Below are 16,187 nucleotides of genomic sequence, written 5' to 3' on the forward strand. Positions count from 1 at the left end.
GGGATAGGAAAGGGTTCGCCGATAGTGCGGAGAGTGTGATCATTTCGAAGGGACATCGAACTGTGATTAATTTGTTCCTGACGAATCTTGGTAATGTTTTCAACGGAACCCCGCGGCACGATAACCACGCCGCTGATAATGAAATATCGAGCGGCTGTGGGTGTGCTTATGCACTTTCAAAGTGGAGTCTGCCTATGGATTGGAAGCAGGCTTGTGCGCTTGGTTGGTACCTTAACTGTCGGTGCGAGTATACTGTTCCCAGTTTCATTCGCGGTTGAATTTGGACGATCGATTTGGAGCGCATATATGTGCAGGGGAAGTAACTTCTTTTGAGTTAACATACCTCGTGAGTGACATATTCATTGCTGCTAATTATTCGGATCGTTTTTTTTTTAAAGTAGTCAGAAATACTATGGGGAAACTCGGGTAGGTCCGTGATAGTTTTGGAATCTGTCTATTAATTGATTATATTTTCATATTCTGAAAGTGAGTCTAGGATATAATAGATAGGTCAGACATCGGAGAAACAAATAATTGGTTAACAGAAATTTACTAAGTATGTTTAATTGAAAATATACAAAATTAAGTTGTCATTACATACTCTGGTTACTCCGCTCTGGATAGCTCTGGTTAGTCCGTGATAGTACTCTGGTAACACTGTGATAGTTCTCGCTAGCCCGTGATATGGCCATCAGCTACTTTTTTTATATTATTTTACATTATTTTAAAAGATTTTACATTATTTTACATTACTTTACATTGCTTTGCATTACTTTGCATTACTTTGCATTACTTTGCATTACTTTGCATTACTTGCCACTTACTTTGCATTACTTTGCATTACTTTGCATTACTTTGCATTACTTTGCATTACTTTGCATTACTTTGCATTACTTTGCATTACTTTGCATTACTTTGCATTACTTTGCATTACTTTGCATTACTTTGCATTACTTTGCATTACTTTGCATTACTTTGCATTACTTTGCATTACTTTGCATCACTTTGCATCACTTTGCATTACTTTGCATTGCTTTGCATTACTTTGCATTACTTTGCATTACTTTGCATTACTTTGCATTACTTTGCATTACTTTGCATTACTTTGCATTACTTTGCATTACTTTGCATTACTTTGCATTACTTTGCATTACTTTGCATTACTTTGCATTACTTTGCATTACTTTGCATTACTTTGCATTACTTTGCATTACTTTGCATTACTTTGCATTACTTTGCATTACTTTGCATTACTTTGCATTACTTTGCATTACTTTGCATTACTTTGCATTACTTTGCAATACTTTGCATTACTTTGCATTACTTTGCATTACTTTGCATTACTTTGCATTACTTTGCATTACTTTGCATTACTTTGCATTACTTTGCATTACTTTGCATTACTTTGCATTACTTTGCATTACTTTGCATTACTTTGCATTACTTTGCATTACTTTGCATTACTTTGCAATACTTTGCATTACTTTGCATTACTTTGCATTACTTTGCCTTACTTTGCATTACTTTGCATCACTTTGCATCACTTTGCATCACTTTGCATCACTTTGCATCACTTTGCATTACTTTGCATTACTTTGCATTACTTTGCATTACTTTGCATTACTTTGCATTACTTTGCAATACTTTGCATTACTTTGCATTACTTTGCATTACTTTGCATTACTTTGCATTACTTTGCATTACTTTGCATTACTTTGCATTACTTTGCATTACTTTGCATTACTTTGCAATACTTTGCATTACTTTGCATTACTTTGCATTGCTTTGCATTGCTTTGCATTGCTTTGCATTACTTTGCATTACTTTGCATTACTTTGCATTACTTTGCATTACTTTGCATTACTTTGCATTACTTTGCATTACTTTGCATTACTTTGCATTACTTTGCATTACTTTGCATTACTTTGCATTACTTTGCATTACTTTGCATTACTTTGCATTACTTTGCATTACTTTGCATTACTTTGCATTACTTTGCATTACTTTGCATTACTTTGCATTACTTTGCATTACTTCGCATTACTTTGCATTACTTTGCATTACTTTGCATTACTTTGCAATACTTTGCATTACTTTGCATTACTTTGCATTACTTTGCATTACTTTGCATTACTTTGCATTACTTTGCATTACTTTGCAATACTTTGCATTACTTTGCATTACTTTGCATTACTTTGCATTACTTTGCATTATTTTGCATTACTTTGCATTACTTTGCATTACTTTGCAATACTTTGCATTACTTTGCATTACTTTGCCTTACTTTGCATTACTTTGCATTACTTTGCATCACTTTGCATGACTTTGCATTACTTTGCATTACTTTACATTATTTTACATTACTTTACATTAGTTTACATTATTTTACATTATTTTAAATTATTTTATATTATTTTATATTATTTTACATTATTTTACATTATTTTACATTATTTCATATTATTTTATATTATTATTATTTTGTGCATAATCAATCGTTTCATGGTCGTTAGATGTCTGAGACATAAGGAAACATTGTTTCTGGTAATGACCATCAAAATTTCTCAAGAAGCGCAATCAGAAACGCAGTTTCAGGCACAAGAGATATAAGAATTTAGTCACTTTTCATAAGCAAAAATAACACTGATGCCTTATTGTATGATAATTTCAAGAGTAAAGGTGCGTATACACGACGACACTTTAGCTAGAGCTAGTTGCAGTGTCTCCAATTTACCTCTACCTGCAACTCCCGCGACGATAAGTCAGATTCACTGTCGCGGACTGCTTAAGCACTTTCCAATCTTCCGAAAATTTTGTTGAGTGTCGTATACACTTGATCTAGACACAAAAGTGTCGTCGTGTAGACGTGCCTTAAAAGTCGTTAAAGTGTCGTTTTACCATCACTTACCTGCAGTTTGAACTTTCCATTTATCTTCTAAAGCACATATAATACATAGTCAAGCGATCGTCCACAACTAGCCAGAAAAATTTCACGAATAATGCGCTGCTGGAACAAAATGCTCTCTCACTCTATCATACTAACTTCAATTGACTAATTATTGTACCACAACATAAACCAGAAGATCAACGCTGTCTGGTAGTGTTTGCTCCATCTAAATTGAGTCAGACAATTTAGAGTTACAGATAAATGAATAAGTATCACGGAGTAACCTGTACCACGAACTTACCCGAGTTTACCCTACTTTAATCGTTCTACTTTATATTTATGTGTACACTGCGTTCCACATTAGAGCGTACTCGTTTCGCGCAGGGATACACTGTTGGATTGATAGTAAACCGGCAGGGAAAGTGCTACGACCAATCGCGAAAGTGCTACGACCAATCGTGTGTCAGATCCGTGGGAGCTGCGCAGATCGATCGCAAATCGGTAGGGGCGTCGGTACGCTCTTATATGGAACGCAGTGTATGTAGTGGAATCGTGCTTGCAAGCAATTACGTTGATTTGAAATGATTATAATGCAGTTAAGAATGTAATGTTTATAGATGATTGTAAGTTTTAAAGGTCGTTTAATTTTTTAGAAATTATTAGGGTATTTTAGTATTTTCATAAATAACAGAATTGCACCATATTCCACGTCTTTATTCATTATTTTCCAAAGTTACAGCCGTAAAAGTTGACGTATACATCTTAATCTTAGTGAGAAGTATTATCTTTATGGCAAACTTTCTGTAAATATATTTAAATTACCTTCTTTACTAAAAATCTAGAATGTGTTTTCATACTAAGGTAAATGTCCCCATTTCTGCTCATGTCCCTATTTCTGCTCATTTCGTATTTTTCTTATTATTATAAGCGTTACCGTTGCACTATAGTTGCAACAAAATAATTCTAAATTATTTGAACATTTACGCGAGCGTTGCACGAGGTTGGGGCTAATCAAAGTGCAGCATAAGCAACGAAAAATTTTTAAAACGAGAGACTCATGATTTTTCAATCGTGTTCTAGCTGGTTGTGCTAAGGAACATCGTCACTATTGATATTCGATAATTGGGCAGAAAATAGTTTTTGCAGTAAAAATTCTTATTTAATGACAAAAACAAATACCGTATTGTGCTTTGGATTTAGATTTTTTTTACTATTTTTAATTTTTTAAGTAGGAAATAGGTGAGCAGGTTTAGAGTCAAGTGAATCACCGCCATGTCCACATGTCTACTCACCAAATTTTAGTAACACAACCTCACAATTCAATGTGTGATGTAACCTCTATTTCTATTCGTAGGCAATTTATTTTTTGTTTATCATTGTCTTATGCTTTACTGTTGTGTTATAAAACAGCTCCATAAAAGATGTAAATTATTTTAACCTGAAAAGGCAACATATTATGTGAGCAGAAATTGGTACAAATGGTGAGTAGAAATACGGACATCGCTATTTTTCGTGAGCAGAAATACGGACATTTAGAGCATTGTATTTAACTACGAATTACTAATAGTTAAACATCTTGAAATATCGTCCTTGAATAGTTTATTGACTTGCTATATACTCTGCGAATTTTAATCACAAATAAATTTTTTACACCTTCTTTATGACGAGTAACCTCTTAAATAAGCAGAATTTGGGACATTCACCTTACTCTTATTGCATTCGAGCTTCGTATCAGAGCTTACTTTACACCTGCAAAGGGGAGAAGAACACCCTTGTGTATGATCACTAATAAGCACCAACTGTGTTTAACACCCAGTAGCGTGCCGCAACGTTTACGTTGCCCTTATTCTTGATATTAGCTGAACCTAAGCGATTAATTAAAAAGTAAAAATGATTTCCCTCTAAAAATACTTTCACTGATACGTGACAGTCTACTGCGCGCGACGCTCGCCAGTGGACCACGCGAGGTATGATGCATTCACTGTAATGAAGCTTTATAAGTAGATAAAGGAGTGGAAAATATTCGACACGTGTAAGAACCTTCGCGTAAACGAACAATAATTTATAAAATATTTAACAACAAAACTGTGTTTCGCTCGCTGCAACGCTAAATGTTTATGACCTCAGACTGATTTTAAATGAGACGATAACCCAGTGGCTGGGGGTCGAAGCCTCGTAATCTGACAATATGGGTTTCAGCACCTATTCTGGTACATGCACTCTTTCATTTTTCTTATATTCTGTTTCTATTTCTGTTACGAATACTGTGTTGTAATTATTTCTGCCACATTCGCAGTGATTCAGTTTAACATTTGAAAGGGAAATGCAAAAATATGCAAATATTTTCCATATGAACCTTTATCGAACGCGTTACGTTTTTTCTAAATACTGAATAATGCTTCGTAAGTTGTTGGAACTGTGATATTATTTTTTTTATAAACGAAAGTATTCTGGAGAAATTGTAGTATTTCTCGAGAAATAAGAGATAAGCAATTATAAAATTTCTCGAGAAATTGTCGACAAAGCATTCTCGAGAAGGAACACTAGGTACAGTCACCCTAATTACCAATATTCTATTTTTACAAATTTTACAACGACGTGTACGATTTTAACTGTGAGTGACTGTATGTACATACTCCTTGTCATTTAAGAAGGAACCCATTAAAAAACCCACATTAAAAAAAGCATTATTTTTTCCTATTTTATATGATTAGTAAAGCCTATTCGAATACGTTATGGCTACTAACTCAATTTCGAAAAAAATGTGGGTTAGTCCGTTCTGCTCTCACGGCCTCAAATGTGTTTCTTGACGTGGCAAACTGAAACGTGCTATTTTTCGTAAGAACAATGAAACGTGCTACTTTTCGTAACGCCAACTTTTCATGCCAGCTATTAAAAATAAGATCTTTAATATGCTATATAAATATGTCTGCACACTGCGCATAAGATATCTAATATCTTATGTAATACCGAAAGTTGCAGCAAAGTTGCAAAAAAATTGAAGATACATGTAGGAAGAGACAGACGGCCTTTGATACGTGCAATATATTCAATTAAATTATTTACAATCGTAAACGAGATTCGATTCTTCGACCTCGGGCATATTAATCAGCCATTTACACCACCTGCACCATGTTAGTCGTTCATTGTACAACGTTGACATTAACATACTACATATGCGCACGTAATGTGTATCTATATCACCTGACTTCTATATTCGTTGTTTACTCGTCACCTTCTCATTTTGCGACTCGTTCTTTGTAACATTAAAAATATAGAAGTACTTTCAATAAATGCCAACGTTACAGTTGGTATAATTTATTTTATTGCACTGCATCAGAATATTTTACACGTTCCCTAAACTTCTCTGAGTAGCAGATTATTAAAGATTCGGTTAATCTAGGAATCAAACTATATTTACAGTTATATTGGAAACCCAGTTTTTAGACAAGGACGTAGTATTTAATAGATATTTTATTTCCACAGAATGTAGTGACATTAACCCTCTAGTGCATACGCCTGCCTTAAGGCGGGCACCTGTTTAATCCAGGAGTTGGGCGTCTATAATTTTTTTTCAGAATTCTCAGTTGCCAGCCTTAAAAGTATTGCCACGCCGCACATATTAGTCTAAGAAACATGTCAATCTGACGTTTCGATTTGATAGAAATCTAGTTTGAAGTGCATTTTTGAGCTAAGCATGCTGCGAATATTATTTGTGAAAGTAAAAAAATCGAATAAAATACTTCCCGACACCGTACAGCTAAAAGAAAATTATTGGTAAGTAGTTTGTGTAGTGATGTATCGAATGGAATAAAGATTTGAAAGCACAAAATAATTTACACCTGTGAAGCGAGGCTTGGCCGGTAGCCGCCTTAAGGCGGTATCATGTTAGTGGATCATCCTAAGTTAGTCAGGGTGTTAGTTTATCACCCTAATAATTGCTGCGTGAAAATTTTACTTGTGCACCTTTTCGCTCTTTGTTCACGAAATTTGGTACCTATATACACACATATATCATATCTTACTATTATAATAAAGCCACAGCCTTTGTTTGTATGCTCACAAAAATCTCAAAAAGTACTGAAAAAATTATTAACAAATTTTAACTACAGTATCCTTGAACAAGAAGAAGGGACATATGCTATGCATTATGGTGGTAAAATAAAATTAATCTGTATATAGAATGGTATGTACATAAAGAAGTCATGAATATAGGTCGGTATCAGATATATTGGCCGGTGCGTTTCGCGAGGGGTATTCTCCCACCATACCGCTTACCTGCCTCGGTGCTCCTTTTCTCCACGTTTCCTGACTCGCTCTCGTTCCATCACGCTCTCGTCTTCGCAGAACAAGAGTGAATCAGAAGTGGTGGGGATAGCGCCAAGCTCCTGACGTGTAGGACACCCCGAGTTCTTAGCGTAGAAATACACACAACAGAATAGGTGTGCGTAAGCTCCGAAAAAATTCAGGAGTTTTATTCAGCAGATTGATTCTTTCTCGATATTTTTATTTCATACTGGTTTACGCATAGCTTTGTAAGGCACACAACTATTACGCTCAGAATAAATAACACGTTCAGGCGGAGCCGAGCAGCTTTGCCGTTACTTCACCATACTCTTCGGGGACCATGCAACTCCAATTGACAAATCCACGATCGTCAGATGGTGGTGGCTGATTTCTCCCAGATCGCTGCTCGCTAAAATGAACTCACCGTGTATATCTGATACCGACCTTAGGCCGGCTCGCGATGGCTTCTCGTGCTTCTTCTGTGCTTTGTTAAATTTCACAATACGCAATAAAATATATCTCTATTATATCATAAATTTATATTTCTTTGAAAATTTTTCAAAGTTTTTCATTAAAAATAAAGTATTTATTTTATTAAAATAAACTAGATTTTTTGTACTTGCTACATGATCCCGCCTTAAGGCAGTGACACAGAAAGCTGCCCTGGGGAGCCCAGACGACCTCCAAATTGAAAACAGACATCGGATTCGGTCTTTTCATCCCCGAATTAGACTAGTCTTATTTTTCCAACTGAATTCAAAATTTATGCATTAGAGGGTTAATTGTTTACAGTATATGCACGTATATATTCTAATAAATGGAACCCCTTTTAGGGACAAATTACTAACGTATTTTGAAATCACTTGCTGAATTTCATTAAAGAATTTCGTATAAAAAATTTTCGCCCATGCGAAGCTAATACTTTCAACGATTACAATGTTCTCTGTTTTAGTAAATTTTAGTATCTTATAACGTGAGAAAGTTACTTAATTTTATTTGTTCAACGAGAGAATCCCTACACCCGTTATATTCACAAAGTGATTCCAACTTTTGACCTGCGGTGTATGTACATACTTTCGCAATCGATTTAAAGGGTTACATACACCTAGGACCGTAAAAAGAGGGGACTTTTAATGATTTTTTTCCTATAAGTAATTTTGTTAATCAAAAATCGTAATATGCACTTGAAAGCTTATAATTTAAAGAATTTAAAAAAAAGTTCGCCGCGTAAGTAGCTGCTGCTGAACAAAGCAGGGTCGTCACATAAGGAGTTTGCGATGCTAAAAATTTCTCCTCGGGGTGTCATCCAAAAGCAAAACGAAAAATGTCCTTTAAAATATGTACAAGAAATTAGACTTTATTTTACGCTATTTTGTAAACGTTTCCCCTTAAGGGGCTTTTCGGGCTAGGGCCCATAAAAATAGGTGATCTTTAGGAATTAATTAAAGGAAAACTACTACATATAATTTAATGGGGCTTGTTGCATTGTATTAGGGATGTCTTAAACTATAGAAATACATTTTTTGTTTTATAATTAATCATTGCAGACAGCACTGGGGAGTCGTTAAATTCGAGGTGTCCAAAAACTCATCCACATCAGTGGAACCTGTAGCACCTAAACCATTTGTCCGAAATAAAAAGCAATGCCAGATTATTAAAGGGCGTGAAACTCGCTCGTGGACTAAACAATAAAAATTACAAAAAGCTACATTTTTTTAGATAAAAACGATACTTGAAGTTTGAAATCACTTCTTCCCTATATTTTTCGTCCTTTCAAGGCCTTTGAAAATTACAAATTTCCAATTTTTTAAAATGTTAGTGGTTCATCCACTACACAGAAGTGTATTCCTCAAAATAAAAATTTTTTTAGTTGAATCAATCAATATTAAGAATACTGTTTTGAAAAAAACACAAATGCCTATAACTTCGGGAATTTTACAAATCTAAAAAAATTCTTTTAAACACGTATTCCTGAAAGGTTAAACATTCGAAAAAGGAAACAAAGAAATCGGTTTTTGGACCGGAACCTCCCCTTAAAATACAATCCTCAAAAATATATTTACTCCATTTCAAACACTAGATCGCATTCACTGTCTCTTAATGTATCATTGCCAGTTTTGTTATTTATAATTATACGAGAATAAAAATAAAACACCAATTACTTCCGCGAAATATGAAAATACAAAAAAAAAATACGTAGATCCTCAGTTAAACAGTTTTGATGAACAAAAACATGATGCACATATTTTCCTTCTTCACGCAGTCATTCTGTTTTGAATTATGATAATGAGTAACGTTTTTTTTTTCACATGGAATCACATATTCCTGCCCTCCGCACATTATATTATGCAGATAAGATTGCGACGAATGTAAATAGGTATCTACCAGAATACCACTTGGAAATTAATCTCGCACGGAGAAATTTGAAATTACACGGAATCTTTGAAGCGTAGAATTATTTCTTCAAATCTTCAGGTGTTTGACCACTTAATGTTCTAGGATTTCTAGAGAGTCTGCTTTTCATTAGCCCTCTATCTAATCACTGGACAATTAGATTAGATTCCAGTCTATCAGTTTATCTATAAACAAAGTCACACACACGAAGTCGCTATGATTATAAAATATAAAACTTCTTCCTTATTTTATTGTATACAAAAATACAAAAAGCACATAATGTTGAAAACGCTAGTAAATAACTATTTACAATCATCTATAATAAATATTGTACAGTTGCAAGTACTTCCTCGGTTTTACTTAATAACAATTAGCATAGAAAAAAAACATTTAAAACCATAAAACAATCACGATCATTTTAAAATTTTAATTACGTAGATTAATTAATTTTTTACATTCCCCCATAAAACCTAATTTATCCCAGTGCTCGTTAAAGCTAATCCATTAAATTATTCCTAAAAGTTAAGGGACATAAAGTATCAGTGAAGCACCTATACATTATAAAAAAAAAAAATCAGAATCAGCTTTATTGAAGGAACAATTACCATTTGTCCTCCTTGGGTAGGCACGAACTACAGAGCACCAATGTGTTCGTATCCATAGACCTATCAACGATATGTACATTCGTTAAGAGCAAAGGAAACACATTTTCATAAAAATGTATTCCCATTTCGTGGTATTCTAAAACGAAGGTACAATTCTTTCAGCATCGCAAGTCCCACATCACAATGTAATACGTATTTTTCCACGAGACGACGGAACAAAGAGGGGCGAACGAAGAACGAATTGGTTTGCCATTGAGTGACAGTGCTTCGTCAGTCACAACCGAAGCCAGAAGTGAGGGAAACTTCTAACCGGTCTTTCTGGACTGCGTATCGGATCATTAAGCAGTGAATAAAGCGGCAGTGATTAAACTATACCTCGTAACATGTGATTACCAAATACAATTGCGGGCACCACACTTTTCGACACGTTTCGCACGATCGTTCCAAAACTCCCGGAGAGCCGTCGATTAAACCCGATCATATGTGGGAGAACAGTGCGAAGGAAAAATGACGAATCGCGAAGACGTTAAGAAGAAAGCCCCCGACGGTGGTTGGGGGTGGTTCGTTTGCCTCGGCAGCAGCTTAATCACGGTAACAATTCACTTACAATTCCTTGTCTCTATTCTTGCATGCACCTGCTTACTTCACATTTAAGCTGCTAATACCCTGTCAATTTGCATCTTTGCTCCCTCCTCTCAGGATCCTCTTGCGTTATTTTTATTTTTATTATTGAACAGCTTCTCTAATCCTGCGTCCTCGTCATTTCGAAACCTTTCTGCTATTTCAGTCTGCTATAACAGTTGCAAATTGTATTATTGTTGCGATACCATAGAAGCTTGTGCTAAGTTTTAAACCACGTACTTTCGACTATGGTAATTCGCCCGCGAAATATTAATGGCCTTGTAAAAATTACAATTGTTGACACGTATTCATGCAAGATATACTTCGTGCTAATGAAGCTATATCTCGAATCTGTGCTAATAAAACTATAACTCACGTCCACGCTAATAAAACTCATCGCATGGTGCAAGACGAAATTTGGATAAACACAGGTGTGCAAACTACTCGTCTTTTATGTATTCGAAGCTTGGAACGATCTAGGAACAGACATGTTATTTCCCTGATTACGTTTGTCTAAGGAATTTGCGGTTTCAAAATTCGGGGCCACTATTCGCTCTGAAGTATCACTCTATATATAATCGTAAAGGATGTTACTCGTTGCCTGGCGTAATAACAATGATTTTCTGACTTTTCCGGAATCTCTATGTTAATTTAAAAAATTGTACCAGTGCTTATTTAAATACTCACGTGGCGAATATTTATTTTGTTAGCAGCTTGGTTGTATCGCGAAATTAAACTATTAGTTTGTAGATCTATGGGGGTGGGTTTTTTGTTGCTTTATTTCTACGTTGTTGTATTCCGTAATTATGATATTTCCATTTGTTTTGTATAATAATATAAAAATACAGTTTACGGAAAATTAAACGAAATACAGCTTAATAGATTTTAGAGCTAGACTATTGTGTCGAGACTGTTCGGAATAGGAGTAAAGAGTCAGTTGAAAGAGATATTGCGTGTTATATATGGGTGGTTTCGGTGGTTCGGAAAGTGGGGGTTGAAAGGGATGAGGCATAGGGATCGAGGGGCAAGGAGGAGTAATAAGGGACGAATAAAATCACAGGAAAAGGAATTTAGAATATTTGCGACTGCTATCTGTAGAACGAGCTATCTGTAGAGAGATTTACTATCTCTAAAGGAGTGACTAAAACTATAGAAAAATAAATTTAAGTGGCGTTGGTATACAACAACGTCGGTATTTTTATTACTCAATTGTGTTTTGAATTATTTTTCTACAAAACCGCGTCTGTTATTCAAACAAATGGTTTCACGACTGGAGGAAGTGCAGTATATTTGCAACACCAGTTTGTTTAAGACGAATAAAAAATTACGAGAGGATGGGAACAAATAAAACTGCATAATATCATAGGGAAACTAAAAAACTTTTATATTTCAAACTCTCAGTAATTGTAGAAAAAAAGTAACGTAAACTGGGGTGACTTTGCCCGCCGGGGTGACATTGCCCACTTTTCGGAAAAATTTTATTTTATTTTATTGTGAAGTAATTAGGACAAATGGTGTTTTGTAATCGATAGCAATAATTTCCCCAAGGTGAAACGAAAAAAAAAATAGCGAATCCAATCATATGGTAATTTTTCAGTCAGGGTAAAAAATTACACAAACAAATTTTTTTTTCCAAGTGAATTTTGTGATCTTCGAACTTTGTGGTGTTGAGAGAAAATAAACCTTAAAATCTCGTACAAAATTGTTACACAATACTGGAACAGAAGACACAAAACGGAACTGCCCGAAAGAAGGTGTCAAAATATTTCTCGCGCGAGAACGACTGTTGGTGTCGAGACGGTTGTAAAATATTTTGACCACTTAGAGAAAACTTTGGCAGGCGTCCCGAAAGCGAACATACTTAATTACGACGAGACGAATCTTAGCAACGACCCGGGGATGAAAAAAAGCGTATTTTCGGCGTGGGGTGAAATACCCAGAGCGCATTTTAAGGCTTTTTTTAAATATTTTTTTTTTAAAAACACATGTTTTGATAATACTAGTCTTATGTATCCATTAGACTAAGAATGATTGCTTTATCATAACACAATAATGAGTTTTAGGCATGTTTTCACTGAAAAATTTGACGTGGGCAAAGACACCCCAACTGACAAGGGAAGATCCCGAACCCGAAAATTCAAAAAATTTGGAAACTTTGTGAATATGTAGGGAATTTCCTCCTGATTACAACGCCATTTTTGTTTGCTGCCCAAATTCACTCGAAGGGGGTGAAATTAACCCCTGAAAATTCAGCTATTTTCCGATTTTGCGTTATAACTCGCGAACTGTAAGAGATAGAAGAAAAGTTTCAAGACAGAAGTTACGTCTTTTAATTAGATCTATCATTTGTTAAAAAAAAATTATTTAACAACTCCCGAGTTATGACAGAAAATCGGAAAATAACCGGATTTTCAGGGGTCAATTACATCCCCTTAGAGTGAATTTGGGCAGCAAACAAAAATTGCGTTGTAATCAGGGGGAAATTCCCTACATATTCGCGAAGTTTCAGAATTTTTTGAATTTCCGGGTTCGGGATGTTCCCTTGTGAGCGGGTAACTTTGCCCATCATGTTTTGGCATTTTAAAAGCGTACGTTTAAGTAAAGATTTTTTTTTAAAAGCCTATTTAAATCTACACGCCGTCTACCGTATAATAGTATTTTTGAAAAATAAATTTAATTCACTAAGAGTGCTAAAAAAGTTATTTGAAGTTCAAAACTGGGCAAATTCACCCCAGTTTACGATAGCTGAAACTTTGGTCTAAATGAAAAATGACAAGAAGTATCGATTTCGTTAAGGTGCAGGTAATTTGGAATACTGGTATTCCAATTTACCTTCACGTTATAAACTTAAAAAAAGAAACATGTAGTTAATAAAATTATTTCCTTCGTGATCTAATCAGACTGAAAAATCACAATATAGGAACAATCGTAAACAAGAGCATCGTTAACTAAGCCCTGGAATATTCCAAATTACTTACCTTCACCTTCGGTATTCCCAATTAGCAACATTGCAACCTAAAATTTCATGACACACTTTGTATTCTCGAAATTATCGCAAAGTTGACATGGAACCACAGAAGGAACGCGCAAATGAGTAGATTAAGTGTTCAACTGTAAAGTTGCGACATATTTTAACCATGATTGGAACAATTGAATTTGCTGCAAAATTTTTGCAGATTGACGTTTTCTTACTGTGCAGATTAAGTCGAAAATGTAAAAAGAATATATAAAAAAAATTTTATGTTAAACAATTTTATTAAAAGTGTTGTAAAAACTAAATTAAAATGCACTAAAAACTAAAAAATAATTCTTTTCTTGTACTTCAATTTTGATGGCGTTAATATCACTTTAAATGAAATCGTGGGGCACGATATTTCATAACAGGATATGAATCACTTTAATACTTCAACTTCTGATTGCACATGGTGCATCGCGATTTTATTTAAAGTGATATTAACACCATCGAAATTGAAGTACAAGAAAAGAATTATTTTTTAGTGCATTTTAATCTAGTTCTTACTACATTTTTAATAATATCGTTTAACATAAAATTTTTTTTTGGGTGGTGGGGATAGCGAAAAGTCCGTATCGTGTACACCAAACCGAGCCCGTAACGAGGAAGTACTGTATTGGGCATATGCTCGCAGTTTTGAGTGGATGTAAAAAAGTAATAGTGGTACAGTGGTTTGAAAAAATGGTAATTTTTTTGTCCGCTACTGTAAATCAATAATGTAACGATAACGGTTGAGAATTGGGAATCAACCAAATTTTTCCAAAAAAACTCAGCGCGACTGCGACGTACTTTATTTTAAAATAGAAATATAACATAGGGAAGATGTTTGTTCACTATAGCTTCACGCAATTCTTAACTATCCCCATTCTATTGGACATTGGATGCATACTTACTTGACGTTTTCTGACTGATTATCGCTATCTACAGACCCAAACCTAACCTGTTATCCAACACCTCCCGTACTGAGTGGGTCCCCCGCTGACAACGAGTGTAGGGTGTAGGGTACCTATGTGACTGTTCTTCTGGTTGTTGCACAGAAGTATCAGTATGTTGTCTTCCTCTGCGCTTCCCCGGGATGAGTGAACTACGTTTCAGCACAAACGAAAACCTAGTTGAGGAGTAATTTTTCAAAAAGGCATTTTTGACCTTGAAGCAAATTTTGATGGCATCGCCTTAATAATGTTAAATTACACCCCAGCACAGACACTACAAAATAGGTTTAATTCCTTTTTGAAAAATTGAAGTGAGAATACATGTTTCATAAAAAGGGTGTTATTTCTAAGTTTGCCTGATGACATAGTGCAGCGCTGTCCAGCGTAGGGGCCCCTCACGCGCCGCTTCCCCTTCCAACCTTTCTTTCGAGCAGCTGACTTGTTGTCAAGGAAACCTCGCGACGCTAAAAAGGAGACCGCGACAGTTGCGTAGACAAGGAAGCTCAGACGCCACGCACGACATCGACGTTCACTGTTACTTTGACTCAGCGGCGTCTTTGCGCCATGGCAACGGCGGACGAGGGTGGGGACGGCTTTTGGCTCTCAAGAGGCAGGTTGGACAGCGCTGACATAGTGAACTTTTTAGTCTGAAACAAAACGGACATATTTCCTATACTACTCTAGGAAATTGTAATGAATTCGAAATAGAAGGAACTTAATTCCAAAGAGTTACCCAAAGTTAGTTAAATTAGATTAAAAACGTAACGTATCATGGTATCTTTAGAATTAAATGTGGCAAAATAAAGTAAATATAAACATTATATTATATTTTGAAAATGGTAGAAAAGATTGTGCAAGTTCTTAATAGGGGAGAAAAGAAAGATTGATAGATTTGGCTTATTTCCAAATGGTTTCATACAAAAATGGTTATTTTTTATAGTTACCATCAGAAGGGCTTATTTCCAAACTTTTTTTTAAATAACTATTAAAACAATGTCGCTAAATATAATACATTACCGCTATCAGATGGAAGAATAAAATATACGTGGACTAATAAAAAGAGAAATGATTTTTTTTAAATAAAAATATGTACCACAGTTTTTTGCGGTTATTGAAATTTTTTTCTATATGGAAATGTGCCCTTATGAAAAATCACTCCTCAGTTATGGTCATAAGTGATGTTAAACATGGTATTTAAGGACATACATGGGTACACATAATTACACGTCTGATATACACGTATATACGTAATGAATAATATTTCTTGCTAATACAAAAAAAATTGAAACGATAAAATAATCACAGTCATGTTACAATGTTAATTATAGTTAATATCTCATTAAATTCTTGCGATACTACATCAATTTCATTTATTACTGATTGTGAGAACTATTATATTAATACGATCTCGTGTACATAGAAACAACCCCTCTTTCGCATCTTTTCTT

General features: G+C 34.9%; 1 protein-coding gene across 3 annotated transcripts in view; it reads left to right on the plus strand.

Annotated features, from left to right (window-relative positions):
• The window catches only part of LOC143378503 (monocarboxylate transporter 12-like), a 38,499-nt gene continuing 22,312 nt past the window's right edge, over positions 1-16,187 (plus strand). Inside the window, exons 1-2 of one of the 3 annotated variants that reach the window (XM_076830305.1) lie at positions 1-346; positions 10,336-10,764. In XM_076830305.1, coding sequence (XP_076686420.1) covers positions 10,681-10,764 — 84 coding nt within the window. In that variant the 5' untranslated portion in view covers positions 1-346; positions 10,336-10,680. Of the gene's footprint in view, positions 347-10,297; positions 10,765-16,187 lie in introns of those variants that run through there. The other 2 variants (XM_076830307.1, XM_076830306.1) reach the window with 2 other exon arrangements.

Source organism: Andrena cerasifolii, chromosome 2 (assembly GCF_050908995.1).
Source record: "Andrena cerasifolii isolate SP2316 chromosome 2, iyAndCera1_principal, whole genome shotgun sequence".
NCBI classification, from domain to species: Eukaryota; Metazoa; Arthropoda; class Insecta; order Hymenoptera; family Andrenidae; genus Andrena; species Andrena cerasifolii.